This window comes from Vitis vinifera, chromosome 18 (assembly GCF_030704535.1).
Source record: "Vitis vinifera cultivar Pinot Noir 40024 chromosome 18, ASM3070453v1".
Taxonomy (NCBI): Eukaryota; Viridiplantae; Streptophyta; class Magnoliopsida; order Vitales; family Vitaceae; genus Vitis; species Vitis vinifera.
The window spans coordinates 4,341,753-4,356,939 of record NC_081822.1 but is presented as its reverse complement, the minus strand read 5'-3'; the positions used below and the strand labels follow the sequence as shown (position 1 = coordinate 4,356,939).

The 15,187-nt window shown below is 33.3% G+C and overlaps 1 protein-coding gene across 5 annotated transcripts; it reads left to right on the top strand.

Annotated features, from left to right (window-relative positions):
- The first annotated feature begins 4,414 nt into the window (after window positions 1–4,414).
- LOC100243776 (serine/arginine-rich splicing factor SC35) lies at window positions 4,415–8,000 on the top strand. Of its 5 annotated transcripts, none has more exons than XR_009464858.1 (11): window positions 4,425–4,607; window positions 4,694–4,772; window positions 4,904–4,983; window positions 5,073–5,139; window positions 5,863–5,934; window positions 6,022–6,228; window positions 6,325–6,511; window positions 6,615–6,756; window positions 7,051–7,198; window positions 7,312–7,464; window positions 7,634–8,000. XR_009464858.1 is itself a non-coding variant. In XM_059734342.1 (8 exons), the coding sequence occupies exons 1-8, from the start codon at window positions 4,532–4,534 to the stop codon at window positions 6,618–6,620; spliced, it is 774 nt and encodes a 257-aa protein (XP_059590325.1). In that variant the 5' UTR covers window positions 4,415–4,531; the 3' UTR covers window positions 6,621–6,854. The 5 variants fall into 5 exon arrangements, 1 of the variants encoding a protein (XP_059590325.1); XR_009464859.1 differs by having other exon boundaries at window positions 7,312–7,505; XR_009464857.1 differs by having other exon boundaries at window positions 6,615–6,806.
- Window positions 8,001–15,187: the final 7,187 nt, after the last annotated feature.

Sequence of the window (15,187 nt, the reverse complement as noted above, 5' to 3'; positions counted from 1 at the left end):
CGCTTTTTTATATAACTTGAAACTTCTCCCACGTTTTTATTTATGAGCTCATAAAAAAATGACAAATTCATGGAGAATGATCTAAATATAAAAATATGATTAGGATATGAAAAAAATTATCATAATTATAAGTAATATTTTTTTTAATATATATATATATATATATGTATATATATTTTTATCAATGATGCTTTATAAGTATTTTTTAATCAATGATACATTATACTTTTTATGATCTTATTTTAATTTTTGAAGAAATGTGTTACTAATCCCATAAACACAAGAAAATTGATGTAATTATAACAACAACAACAACAACAACAACAATAATAATAATAATAATAATAATAATAATAATAATAATAATAATCAAGATGATGATGTCATGAAAAGAGAAATGAGAGGATATTAATTTTTTAAATGAAAAGATGAAACAAGGGTGACAATGATCATATATTAAAAAGAAAATAAAAAATAAAAAATGATGAAGGCTTGAAACCCATAGTCCAACCATATAAAATGTGTTTAGAAAACATCAGTATCCTTTAAGGGTATTTTTGTCCATAACATTTTATGAACTTCCACATCAAATTTACATCTTTTGTAGAGTTTGTATCCACTATTAGCTATTGAAACTAAGTCCTTAACTCCTTATTCCTTCTTGTACTATCTTTATCCGTTTTTTCCTCTTATTAATTGTACAAGATTGATTTAACCATCATGGATGGTTTAGCCAAATTGGTCTCTCCACTTTAACTATAATATTTATATCACAAATAAAGGCTGCACTTGAAAACAGACACATTTATGGGGAGGGTGTAGCTTATTCAACATTGTATTAGGTGCAATAAAGAATATTGAAATAATAATCATAGTGCCCAACTTACACAAGTAGTAGGCTATCACAAGAGAATCTTTCACTTTCGGTACAACTTCTAGACTAAAATGGAAAAAAAGATGAGTATAGGAAGGAAGAAGACCTTGTAAAAAATAGAGGCTAATAAAAATAAATAAAACACTAGCTCAAAAAAATACAAGCTTAAGAGGATAGCTAAATAATGCCAATCGATAACTTATCTAGCAACTCTCAAGGAGAACTTACATGCAAGAAAACAAGCAACATGGAATGGAAGAGATCAATAAATGTATTCTATAAATTTCAAGTGTTCGAAGTACAACCTCCCACCCCCACCTACCTCAAGCATCTTGGAATGAGACTTTTATAGATAATCAGAACAGACCCAATTAAACCCTTAAAGATGGCAATTCATGTTAATGGGTTGTTCTCATATCATGTCTAAGTCAAGACATTCTATTATAGAGATTAACCTAGACCTGACATGAATAATAATCGAGTTAAAAACATAAACCTAGATACTACTTAATTATTAAATAAATAACACATTATATAACTCATTCAAAACTCGAGTTCTCTTATCTAATAATAAGGTTGAGTTAGATCTTGTATATGATTTTATGATTAATGTTTCAACCAGACATGTTCATTACTCAATTGACCTATTTATTTAAATAGATTAAAGTTATAATTAGGTTAATCACCGCTATTATTCAATTTAGGTTAAATTTGTGTTATGTAGGTTGACTCAAAAACGACATATTTTTTAAATAAGTTATAAAGGTCAACACGAATTTAAACTAAACTCAATTATACTCAACCCAAACCTGTAAAAGATGTATTGACAAATCGTATCAAATTTTGTCACCCCTAAGTTAGATTATCTTATGGTGTCTCATTCTTGACTATGCATAAGGTCTATAAGGAAATCTATGACCATTTGTGCTTTTAAGGTGGTTGGTGATGCATACCTTACGTTGAATGCACTTAGTTCAAATGACCATTTTATCATTTGTCCCGAGAGGTTAGATTTTCCAAGGAATACCCAAATCAACTACTTGGTAATCATTTTGATAGTGTGAGCCTAGAAATACATATTAGCTTCTTAGTGGCCATCTAAAGGGATAAGGTTACTTGATGGGTAAATAATGAGTCTCGTTATTTATTAGTGCATTACAAATATAATAGACTCATTTTTACATCCCTTTATGGTTGCTCCTACCTAGTATCCAGCTAACAACAAAAATGGATGTGATCAAGTACAAAAACAAAACATACCATGGTTTCTCCTTAAGTAAAATACTACTCACTAAATTGTGGTATTGGAGCAATTCATAACTCACTTAAGTTGAATGCTAGTCTTGTGCATCTACGCAATCTCTTTGTGCTTACTTGCAAGTACAATTAAATTTCTTTTAAACTATGTTTGATTTTTGAAAAGTACTACAAAAAAAATCATTACGAAAAATGATTTTTTCATGTTTGCTTTGATATAAAAAATATTTTTTAAAATTCAAATATAATTAAAATTAATTAAAGAGTTATGAATTTTCAAATTATTTATTCTTTATATAAAACAGGAAAAAAAAATGTGAAATAAGCTTGAATGAGCATATCAAAGCAATTTATTAACTTTAAACATATCAATTATTTTTCTTTACTTATTATTTCCTTTTATTATTCTTCTTTATTTTCGTTCCCTCAAATCTTCTCTTAAATTTTATGGAACCAAACATAATCTTAATTTTTTGACTGGTTTAGGTAATGTTAACTTGATTTTGAGTTTTCAAATTAAACGTCTATTTTAATTTGAAGATAATATGGTTCAATCATATTAGAATTTTTTTATAATAATTTTATTAATTTATAGTAAATTCATTTCTCATACAAATTTCTAGTATTTTGAAAATTGGATTATACTAGCCAATTGGACCAGTCAGATCGTCGACTGACGACCTCTCTAGTCTAGTTCTAGTTAGATCGTTGATTGAAGGTCTCTCCAATTCGGTAAAACAAAATAGACCATTCATAGATTGAACCATTGTTGAATTGCTTGAACTAACAGTCGAATCGTCAAATTGAATTGATCATCTGATTTCCTATGAACCGATCAATTATTGTTTGACCAAAAACATGGTAGGCTTTTTTCGTTCAATTGGCCCAAAAGCTCCTCACTTGACAACCCACTACTTGAATGTCCATTAAATGGACAAGGTCATTTAGTTGGCCCAAGAGCTCCTCCCTTAACAGCCCACTACCTGAATGTACATTAAATGGACAAGGTCCAACCCACTACGACCTGTGATATTTTCACGTGGGATAGATTTTTGTTATAATAGAAAAGAATTACATGGGAGGGGATTTCAACCATGTAGAATGGTTGACAAAATGAACACATGACCAATGTGCTACTTAACTATTTTGATAAATGTTATATAAAATATTTATATATCCCTTTTTCAAATTTTGTCATATGAATAATTTAAAAATATAAATATTTATATATACGTATATTTTAAAAATAATTATTAATGATAAATATAAAAATAATATAAATTAATTAACATAATATTTTTAAAAATAAAAATACATAAATATGGAGATAAGGTTAAATATTATAATTTTCTTTTCATCTTAATTATATCTTTATATTTAAATATTATACATTTCTATTTAATAAAATTTAATATATTAAAACATTTATATTTATCTTTTATCATTTAATTTGATATATCCAATATAAAAAATAAAATTATATGAAAAATTATATATATATATATATATATATATATATATATATTAATTTCTTTAAATTATTTTTAATTTTAATAAAATGTAAATTATATATTTATAACATCAATTCATTGAATCGTGAATTAGTAATTTTTTCGGTTGAATGACTCTTCCGATTTTTAAAACACTGTAAATTTTATAAATTTTAGATAATTTGATTTATTTTTAAGACAAGAGTTACCTAAAATATCAATAATGACTTTCATTTTACTTTGCATGAGAAATTTGATTTATAAGTATTGGAATAAATTGAAAATAGGAGGAGAAAGACTGGGTTTTTTTTTCAATTAGGATTAAATTAAAAAAAAATCACTGTTCTTCAACAAAAGTATTTTAAATATTGATAAAGAAAAAAAAAAATAAATGTAAAAATGTCTGGAGTCCTAAAATAACCTGCCCCGAGACTTAAAAAACACAAACAAGCCCTTACTCTCCCGCTTTATTGTTAGCTCCCCAAGTCCCTAAGGGAAACAGTTGACACCTCACTTACCTTTCATTGTAAGTGACTAAAAGCTTACACGATAATCATTCATTTTTTTAATAATAATATGTAACGTAATTATTTGAGCCGTATCGATAATTTTTATTTTAAAAATAAAAAGAATTTACCGCATGAGGAAAATTAAAAATAGAATTAAATCAGCTTTATAACCATACCAAAGAAGGGGAAAATTGTGAGTGAAGAAAGCGCTCTTAAAACTAAGAGCCAAACAGACCCCAAAGAAATAGGGGAAGCGTTATTTACCGCATTTCAATTGGCTTGTTGGCCTATAAATACCCGACTCGGAGAAAGTCGGGAAAAAATTCATAGCCCTAACCCTATCCCAAACCCAAACACAAACCCTAGCGAGTTCTCCACCGCTCTTTCTCTCTGTGGCAGCCATGTCGCACTTCGGACGATCCGGTCCTCCGGACATCAGAGATACCTATTCTTTACTCGTTCTCAACATCACTTTCCGTAATTTCCATTTCTTTCTCTTAAATTTCCATCTCTCTTTGCTCTACATATTCTAATTTCCTCCAATTCTTGATGTTGTTCACCAGGCACCACCGCAGATGATCTGTTCCCGCTTTTCGACAAGTACGGGAAAGTCGTTGATGTATTCATCCCCAGAGATCGAAGGTTTCATCTCTCAATCTTTCTCTTCATATATGTACTTATTAATTATTCCTTTCTTCTTCGTTTGTTCTTAATGCTTTATTTTCGTGGGTATCGTGTGAGGAATAATATGTGCGTATTGGACAATGGTTTAGGACCGGTGACTCGAGGGGATTTGCATTTGTTCGTTATAAGTATGCGGATGAGGCCCAGAAGGCGGTAGAAAAGCTTGACGGTTAGTGTTAATCTTTCAAACTCATCTCATAATCACTCTTTAGATGTGGTGTTGATGTTGTGTTTCATTGGTTTGGTATATACTTCCAGGAAGGAACGTGGATGGAAGAGAAATTATGGTTCAATTTGCCAAGTATGGTCCCAACGCAGAGCGAATGTAAGTCATATTTTGTGCCTGGTAGAGATTTTGCTGTATTTTTCTTGTTTTATCGATTGTTTTGATGGTTTTGCGTTGGATCCTTTTTGAATGTGCTATATTGGTTGGGTGATCAGGTTTTTATGTTGGGTTTGGTTCATTGCTTTTCATTTTGTACAGTTGTTTTGTTTGTTAATTCTTTCTATCTTTCCTGTAATAATCAATTGGTTTGGTATTACTTGTTGGTGTTTGCATCAGTGTTGGTAGATATGGTGAATAATATGTTTTGTTTTTTAAACAAAGGTATACTGGTTGAGTGGGCTGTGTATCATACACTTGAGCAAGCTTTTCCCATCCTTTCATGTTTTTTGTATCTATTGGTTAAGGCTATACCCTCCATTTATATCTGCCGCTCTCTCAAACACACCCACCCATTCACCCTTAGCACGTTCTCCAACATCTTGCAACTCTTGTTTAACTCCACTTTCTACTACATTCGTCTTTGATATGCGAAAATGAATTTCTACAATTAATCTCTGACAATAATATAAATTATACAATATTTAGATACATTTTGGATGTAATTTGAAATCACTTCTATTGTTTTAAGAGCAAAAATTAAAGCAATTTGTGTTTTTTAAAAGTAGAATATCAATTCCAAAATGCCAACCTGATGTCAGCATTTGCTAGTCTGTTGTGTATACTAATGTTTTGACTACCTACTTCTTTTGTTTTTATTTACAGTCATAAAGGGAGGATAATAGAAACATCTTCAAAATCAAAAGGCAGGTCAAGAAGCCGCAGTCCTCGGCCAAGGTGAAGATCCTTTATTTATTTGCCTTTCTGATTTGATGTGCACAATCTTATTCCATGTGGCAGTGTCTAATTGAGAAATTTTTTTAGGCATCGGGATGAATACAGGGACAGGGATTACAGGAAGAGAAGTCGCAGCAGAAGTAGAGGCAGAAACGATCGTGACAGGTACCGTGGGAAGGAAAGAGATAGTCGCCGTCGGAGCAGAAGCCGCAGTGCAAGTCCTGATCATCACAAGGATCGTGGGAGAGGCAGATATGATGATGAGCGGCGTAGTCGCAGCCGGTCATATGGAAGGTATTATATTGTGTTCATCTCATGCTTTGTTCCCCCCCCTAAGATTCCCTTTTTGTGGGAACCTTCTAATCGTTTCCTTATATCTGTCTCTTGAAGTGCCTCTCCTGCCCGGCGTAGCCCCAGTCCTCGAGGGAGCCCCTCTCCACGCAGAACACCACCTTCCAGGGAAGAAAGTCCTGTTGGACGCAAGAGAAATGAACGTTCACCTACTCCGAAAAGTGTCTCACCCCGTGGTCGACCTGCTGATTCTCGAAGTCCATCTCCACATAATTCTGACGCTGATGTAAGTCCTAAAACTATGTTTGTGGTGTTCTATAATGAAGCTTGTAATCGTCGAGTACACTGGTTATGCTTGTTACTTATTTACTTTATATTTTTAATTGTAGGAATGATGGAGTAGCATATGGAGAAATCTTTGGTTTGATGTACCGTGTGTAGCTGCATTCATAATGGAGGACATTTTGGAATTTGCATGTTATCATCAAATTATTGAATGCTAGATTTGATCATCCTGGACGTATTTTGAAGGTTAACCATTTCTTTGTTGGACTTGATGCATACCTGCACTTATCTTGATGGTAGTTCCTGTACTTTGGTTTTATATATGCTGGTACTATTCACCTCAATATGTTTGTGATGTTACTTGACAGTGCTTGCATATGGTTTTATTGGTGTCATTTTTTTTCCCACTTTTTTCTTTTGTCTTGTGACATTTTCTCTGCATGTTTGTTCTCCTCCTCTTTCCTCTCGTACATACTATAGGTGTGCATATAGCTAATTGAATTTCTTACATTTAACGGACAATCTACTGGCCTTCTATAGTTTTGTTCGTGAAGAGTGAATCTGGCTGATTGGCAAGTTGTTGTAGCAGCTGTTGATGCTGTTTTTACTTCACAGATGGTTGATGTCATTCCATCCTGGTTGCACATACATTATCTTTAACAATTTTTCTCTGGTGATATCATGATTGGTAAGGGTTAACAATTCACATATTTCTGAAGTCTTGTATCCTCTGGGATTCTGACTTAAGACCTGACTATGCTTCCTGATCTTCAATGATTTCTAAACTTTGGGCCTGTAAAGGAGGTTTAGTCGCTGTGATGACCTAAAGATGATTGGATTCCACGTGCCTTTACCTGTAGCTGGCAGTTAACTGCACCAGACATTCCGTTAAGCTGTTACTAAATTGAAACCTGCTATGCTGTGCTGAACATTGTTACCATGAGGCTTGACATGGTAACAAATTCATAGATCACTTTTTCTTCTGGGGTTGCTTGGTTAGACTTTGCCTTACTTAACATCAGGCTCTCAGTTGTTAATTTATGTTGTATCATGTGCTGAAACAGTTTAGTGCACAAGCTTGTGTCTATAGTTGTGAGCTGATTCCTGTTAAATTATGTTACAGCACATGAGGTCGTGGCTATAGCTGTGAAGTGATAGCTGATAGCTTCGCAGAACAGTTGTTGCTGCAGTACTTGCTGATAGCATTTGAATTTGGTGCTACTGTGTTTGGTGTTGATGAGTGATCCCTGATTTTGGTAGCTGTGTTGCAGCTGGATCCAGTGGTCCTGCTTTGTTTCTTTGCCATCCAGTTATTTCTTGTGGAGGTTTTTTTCATTATATTTTCGGTTTTCATTTACTTTAGTTGCATCAACTTTTCTTACTTGTGGTTCTGCTTTGTTTATATGGAGTCCTGTTTTTAGCGGAGCTTGAATTATATCATTTGTTTTGTGCTTTAATTGCATTGAAGTGGATTTCCTTACAATTTTTTATTTGAGTGGGATTTTCAGTTTTGGAACTATTTTTTTTCCACTCGCCAAAATGTTAAGAGAAATGTGATGGTTATTTGACAAGGTTAGAAGTTCGCTTTTCTGTTTGGGTCTGGGGTCCATGTTGTGGTAGCCTTGCCCATAAGAGTTCCACTCAGATTAAAACACTTCATCCCTTGGCTATTTGTGACAGTGCCCTTATGTAGTTTTTGAGCTCTGTTGAACTTTTTCTAGTTCTTCCTCTAATAAAAAAGAGGTAAGGTGATATGAAAAAGCAAGTCACCATCTCAAGTATGTGGTGATATAAAAAAGCAAGTCTCCATCTCATGTATATGGCAGTGAATTTTATTTTTGTTTTTTTATTTGCCTATCAAAGAAATTATGTGGCACTGGAAGTAAAATATATGATCTGGTTGTCAATCTGAGTTGGGTCAGTTTGTCCATAGGTGTTAAATGAGAAAAAATAATTGGTTTGTATTGTATATGTCTGGGTCTTGTTGTATCTCAAACTCAGATTAGGAAGAGTGCCCTTGAACTACAGATCGATCATAATAAATAATATAAGAAAAGGGAATAAAAAGGCAAAAAAGGGGGAGACAGGGTGGTCGTAGATCACGGATGGTAATTTCCATTCCATAGATAAGGAACCTTAGAATTCACCCTAGGGATGAAAAAATTTTAGGCAAAAAATAATATTATTAAAACTTCATGGTTTTGTGTCATGTCTACCAAATATAAGGTGCTTCATGATCTGCCCTTTTTTTTAGTTTTTTATATAATGTTGTATTAGTTTTTGGTGATTGCCCTCCTGAGCTATGAAAAAACTTAGGAATGGAACAAGATTTAGGCTAAGAATTATTCTTTATGTAGTGGTGTGGGATCTGAACTGAAATACTTCACTGTGAATGGAAGGAGTTTTGATGCCCAGTTGTATTTAAATAAATATATGAAAAAGGTGTTTGGCTAACATGTTTTGCTTTCTTTGTTTTTGTATTTCCAATCAGTTATTCAGTTTAGCAAGATCTTAAGGGTAAAAATGCAGAACGTATCCAGTTCTCTATTAAGAAGTTTTAGTGGGTATTGGCAGGCATTGGTTATAAAAACTTATAATAGTTATATGGAAGATGTTCATATTTAATGAGTTTTTGAATAATTTTAAGAATAAAATGTTGGGATTTAACGTTGAAAGGGTTTTGCTTGACAAAAACCCAATGAAAACAATATCAAGATTTTTGATGTGTTGTGTGAAAATACGACTTGCTGCTTGTAGTGGTTATGTGCTGCCACTTATTGAAGTGGGTGTTTTCTTTTACTCCAGCTTAAAAATATAAATTATCCTCCTGGTGTTCGGTATTTTTTTTCAACAGTTCTGTATTTGCATCGACACAGTATAGTGTTAATCTAATATTAAGCGTATTAAACATAATCTCCCATTAGCAAACAAGTAGTTAATAACTCTTAACTTGTGCATCATCACCTTTAACTAAAAGTTGTCAGTACAATATGCTGTGGGCAACTGGATCTACAGTGGCATGTGCACATACTTTTCTTGAGTTTTCTTAGCCAGTGCAATGTAATGCATTTCTATGCTATGATCATACACCCTGTTATTTTTGGAAATTAGATGCATCTGCATTTACTGATAATATTTGGTTGGTCATGTCATGATGTAAGTTTAGTTTGAAATAATAGGAGTGTTTATGATAAGAATTATTTTTGGGCTGTTTTTATTACCTTTTCTGCTTCACTTGAAAGAGCAAATTGGGAGCTTCTGGGCGTGTTTATGAATTGGATTTACACATAGTGTAACCATAGATTGATTATCTGATCCCTGGTAGTCAGAGGATCTTTTGATAGCTTCAAAACCTCTTCTAGAGACTCCTCTGTGAAAATAGGAGGCAACAACCTCTGCAGATTGGATTTCCTAAAAAAATTATGCACGTGTGAGGAGGTGCATCTTCAGAAAATAAGGTACTCAGTAGCTATCTGTGCTGCTCCTCTTATCGACTTGGAGGGCAATCTAATAATAAACAACTCATGGAAGTTGATTTTGTGAAACTTGAGGAAGTGGTGTAATAGATGTATTGATGCTCAAACTAGTGAAGCAAAGGTAGTGCTTTGAGGGAACAACTGACATTTTAATTTGTTAATTGACAATGAAGTTAGCGAAAGAGAATGCGCTTCTTGTGATTTAAATTTGTTAACTCCAATGCTCATGTTATTAAAGGAGAAATCGAGATGTGGTTTTATGTTTGTTTAGCAGAAACAATGTGCAACTAGCAAAAACGACCAAGTTTTTATTTACTCACGCCTTGCTGCGCTATGTCTACAGTTCATATCTTTGAATAGCCGAATTAATTGCATTGAAGCTGATTTTCACTGGAATTGTTAAGGCAGCTCAATTTGTCATATACTATCTTGGTGAGGGCGATTTGTTGTTTCCTGTGGTATAAAAACATAATTGTCCTCACTATCTCTATGTTGCATTTCAAACAATTTTAACTTAAACATTGCTTTTGAATTTGATTGAACCCTGTACTTAATTTGGTTTCAACCATAGCCCTGGGCTTTGGTGTTCATAAATTTTGTGGCACATATGTGAAAGCAGTGTAATTTACAACATTTTTGCTGATCCTTTTGTTATTCCCATCATAACAGCCTAGAGTCGGACTAGGCAATTTCTGAGTTGACCTATTCGATACCTTAATAGTTTCCATCTCTCTATTTTTATTTATTCAACGAAATTTTAGCAGCGTAAACAAACCGTGTCTGAATCCCTTCCCCTGTGTAGAGAAACTTAAGGCTATTCCATGAAACTATCGAGGTTAAAAAATGGTTCTTGTTTTTAGTTTCACTGAAAAATATAAAAGAAAATTAAATTATTTAAAATTTTATATATTTCAAAATTATTTAATCATTATATGATGTATGAAAGTGAAGGTAAATGAAACGAGTGTGTAAATAATTTATAAATTTTGATTTGATTTTTTTTAATTTTTTATTTACTCTCTTTTTTCTTTCTTGGTATTTTCTTAAATTTTTTGAAAGCAAAACATGTAGTTTTGTGCAACTGACAAAAATCTTACAATGTGAAGGTTTCTTTCCCCCTTTTAATTTTAGTAAGAGTTGCGAGGCTCGAGCGCTATTCTCGATTCTGGGCATAAATATTGAGTAGATTAGTTCTTTATTTTTAGTACCGCTTCAAACTTTTGGCCTGTCGTGTAATAACTCTGGAAAATAATTTTCTATTCTCGAAAGTAGAAACCAGTTTTCCACGTTAATAGAGAATTTTTGACAGGCTTGTAATGAAAAAAAGCTTTTTTAATACTTTGAAAGATGATTATGTATGGCGTAAATTTTAAGTTCTTAAATATGACTTTTTTTCTTGAAAATTGTTCTTTCAAGGATTAGATATTGGGATGCAATGCAAAGATAATATTATGTAATAATTTGTTTAGATGTTTATTTGTTTTTTCAATGAAGGAGAAGAGAAGAAGAATAGACCCAACGGATCGAAACAAATTGTAGGAAGAGGATTTTACCCATTTTGAAAATATAAGAGCGATTCAAAACTCTGAAGTAGAAATACAAAATGCTCTTAAGCCATGGGAATTACATGATGGGAGCCAATATCATAATTTCCTTGTTAAAATATATATATATATATATATATATATATATATATATATATATATATATATATATATATATATATATATAATAACGCAATAGGATGTTTAGATGGCAATTTACATAAAAGGCAATCAATGCTAAGATGAGAATTTGCATAAAAGGTAATCAGGTTTAGCCATTTTAACATAGTCTCTTGTTTTACAAATATTTGCATACTAGATGTTGAAGATGGTTTTAATAATATCCGAAACGGAGGTTTGTTTCTTCTCAACTCAACGATTAAATCCATGAGGCCACCTCAGTCACTCACCTCTCTAAACTTAATCAATTTTTAAATATAGATATTATCTATTTTGATAATATAAATATTAGGAATTTTTATAGTTTTAAAACACATTTATGCACATTAAAGAGAAGCATATTGCATGTATAATGTTTGGATCTTTTTTCTTTGTCCAATATGTTATGTCACCTGATGATGAACGCGTCTTCCGCGGGACGATACCCTTTTAATGGTGAAGGCTTTTTATCGTTTGATAGGTAATCAACTTTCTTTTAGGTTCCATTTACAGAGAAATAAGAAACTTGAATTCAATGAAAATTAGCATTGAAGTTCTATTCCTGCTGCTATTTGGTTATCGAATAAACTTGAGGGTTTTATACCTTTTTAATAACTGATTTTCCCAACGAAACTGAAAATTATAAACGGTTGGTCGTGCTAGAAATGGGCACAGACCCGTTCTTTGGCCATCGGCCGCAAGGCATTTGTCAGGGTGGGTTTCTTCACTACCTCACACTGAACACTCCCCAAAAAGCTTGATTAATTACACGAGATTAGAGTTCAACTGAGTCTCAGTCAATTCACTGCAAATATATGACAAGCATTTAGGTCCTATCTAAGATTGGATTACATGATTTGAACTGCTATAAATCGAATGGTGTGGTGACCTCTCTCCTGATTGGCAATTCACAAGGCTAGGAATTGCTCTGAAACAATATTACTGGTAGCTGCAGACCACCTGATTCTGATTTTGGATATTTGAGTCGACTAAAAGTACTCAATCTTCCTTCAAGTCATTTGATTGGGAAGATCCGAAATGGATTGAGAAGTTTCATTTCTTTTTGGAAGCTTGTTTCGGGTGATAATCAACTTTCTGGAGGGATATCTCCACGAATGGTCCACCACTAGGAACATTTAGGAGAGTCCCAGTTCAGATGGACAAGTTGATTCATCTATTCCAGGGAGAAATTCCATGGCATATCCAAAGATTGCAGGGCTTAAAGAAGTTAATTCTCTCCCGCTTCAACCTTCGTGGCTTCATTCTAATGACCCTTTGAATATATGCATCATTTGGTTGCAGGCTGGCTTATCAAATGCTGAATATGAGGATCTTGTTTTAGACTTTGGCACTGCCAGACTCTTCCAATTCGACTGAGAGTTGAAGACACCTGCGGAAGGGTGATAAGATTTTATATCATTTGTTTTTCTTTGCAGAGCTTGCTTGCTCAGACCATCTTTCTCCTCTCTATCATCTTCACCTACAGCAGAGAACCTATCACCAACAGCGCACAACATAACATATTGGAGAAGCATGTGTTAGATCACTTAGTTTACTATGAATATGATGGCTAGAAATATCCTTTATAAAACATACCCTACTGCCTAGTCTTCTTATTTTTTTTTCTTTTGATTTTAAGTATCCACGTCTGGTTGAGACGTTACATAATCTTTCCTATTGCTTATTTGTATGTCTATTATTGTTTTTGAATGGCTCAACATATGCTTAAAAGTGATCTAAATCCTTTTTTTTTTTGGTTCTCAAGGAAGAAAATTACAAGAGATAATTAGTACTTAAAAATAACATTTTACATGCACACAAATTAGTTCTTGAAATCAAGAAATTTACGTGCTCCTTTACCTGTTTTCCATACAAAATTTTTTTAGAATACATATTAAGCTGTAGCATACGGGTGCCCTTCCTTTTATATGTAATTTTTCCCCTTCAAGCTCTCTCATTCCTATGGTTTCATTAACGACTCCTTCAAAATCAAAATCCATTCTTAAATGGTGTTTGTTTTTTGGTTAAATTGAAAAAGTCAAATTATTTGACTTTTTTTAATTCTGTATAAAAAATAAATAAAATAAATAAAATAAAATAACACAACCTTAATCTATTTCAAAGAAATGAGGTTCCTTACCCTAAGTCCAAATAGGGAAAAACCTTATAAAAAATGTTTTCAAAAAGAATTGCGGGTTTTTTTAAAAAAAAATGTGGTTATCAATGTTGGATTGTGAAACTTAAATAAGTTTCTTTGCACTTCATAAGGAATGTTGAGGGTCTAACTCCCCACTAAGCTTGTAGGGGATGCTAAGAGTTGAGCTCCCCGCTCTATGCTATTGTAACCTTTTTATGATTTAGAGGGAAAAAAAATGAAAGTAAGCTTGCAATCGAGAGGGAAGTGAAAACTTTATCATTGTACCCCTTCTCTTAAGTGTTGGTGTACTCCATGAAGGTAGGAATCACATTGATTATCAAACCACATTAAAATTTCTTGTTTTATTTATTTTTTGACGCAAGATTTGGTTTGGTTAACAAATGTCTCCATTAAACGGATATATAACTAGGGTTCTAAGAGAATGTCTTCTATGCATAACAACAAAAGCCCATGGAGACCATGGGAACATCAACCATGGAGAAAATGCACTCTCTTGTTTCAATGCTCATGTTGATCATGTTAATGGCTACACCCCATGTTGTGCTTCTGATTCTATTGAAGAGGCAGATGCTCTGCTCAAACGGAAAGTGACTCTTGAGCATCAAACCCTTTTTCCCCTGTCTTCATGGACTCTTCTTCTAATAACATCACCAATTTTTCTGCCCACTTTAAAACAAGAAGAAGTCCATGCACGTGGGCCGAATATCTTGCAGTGACGCTGGAAGTGTGGCTCCACTATAACTGACAAATTCAAATTTTGAAGGTACACTCGAGGACTTCTCATGTCCATCCTTCCCTAATCTTGCATGTGGTGCCGTCCCGCCTGAAGTAGGTCACCTTTTCAAACCCATCTTTCATGATTTGCCTTCTCAGTGGGAATTCCATCTGAAATTGGCCTGCTAACAACTTTTGAGGTCCCGCAGCTAGTCGAGAACCAGTTAAATGGTTCAATTCTTGAAGAAAAAGGTCAGCTAAGGTTCCATTATGATAAGCCTGCTTTGTACACCGACTTCATTGGGCAATTTAACCTGTATCTCTATGATAACCAACTTTGGGTTCATATTGATCCTCAACACTTCTGGAAACTTCTAACTTCCCTTTGGACTTTCGACATTCAATCCCCAGATCAATTTCCAAACAAACTTTCATCATACTAAAAGATTTCCTCATCCTTATACACAAGGAGGGAGCCTGAAAAGCCGTCAGGTGAAAAAAAAAGAGCTGATTTGTCTTTTTTTTCTCATAGATTTTCCACAATAGTAACAATGGGAAGTGATTACGGGAAGGCATCCAGGTGATATGCTCTTGGCTCTTTCTTCATCAATGCCGTTGTCATCATC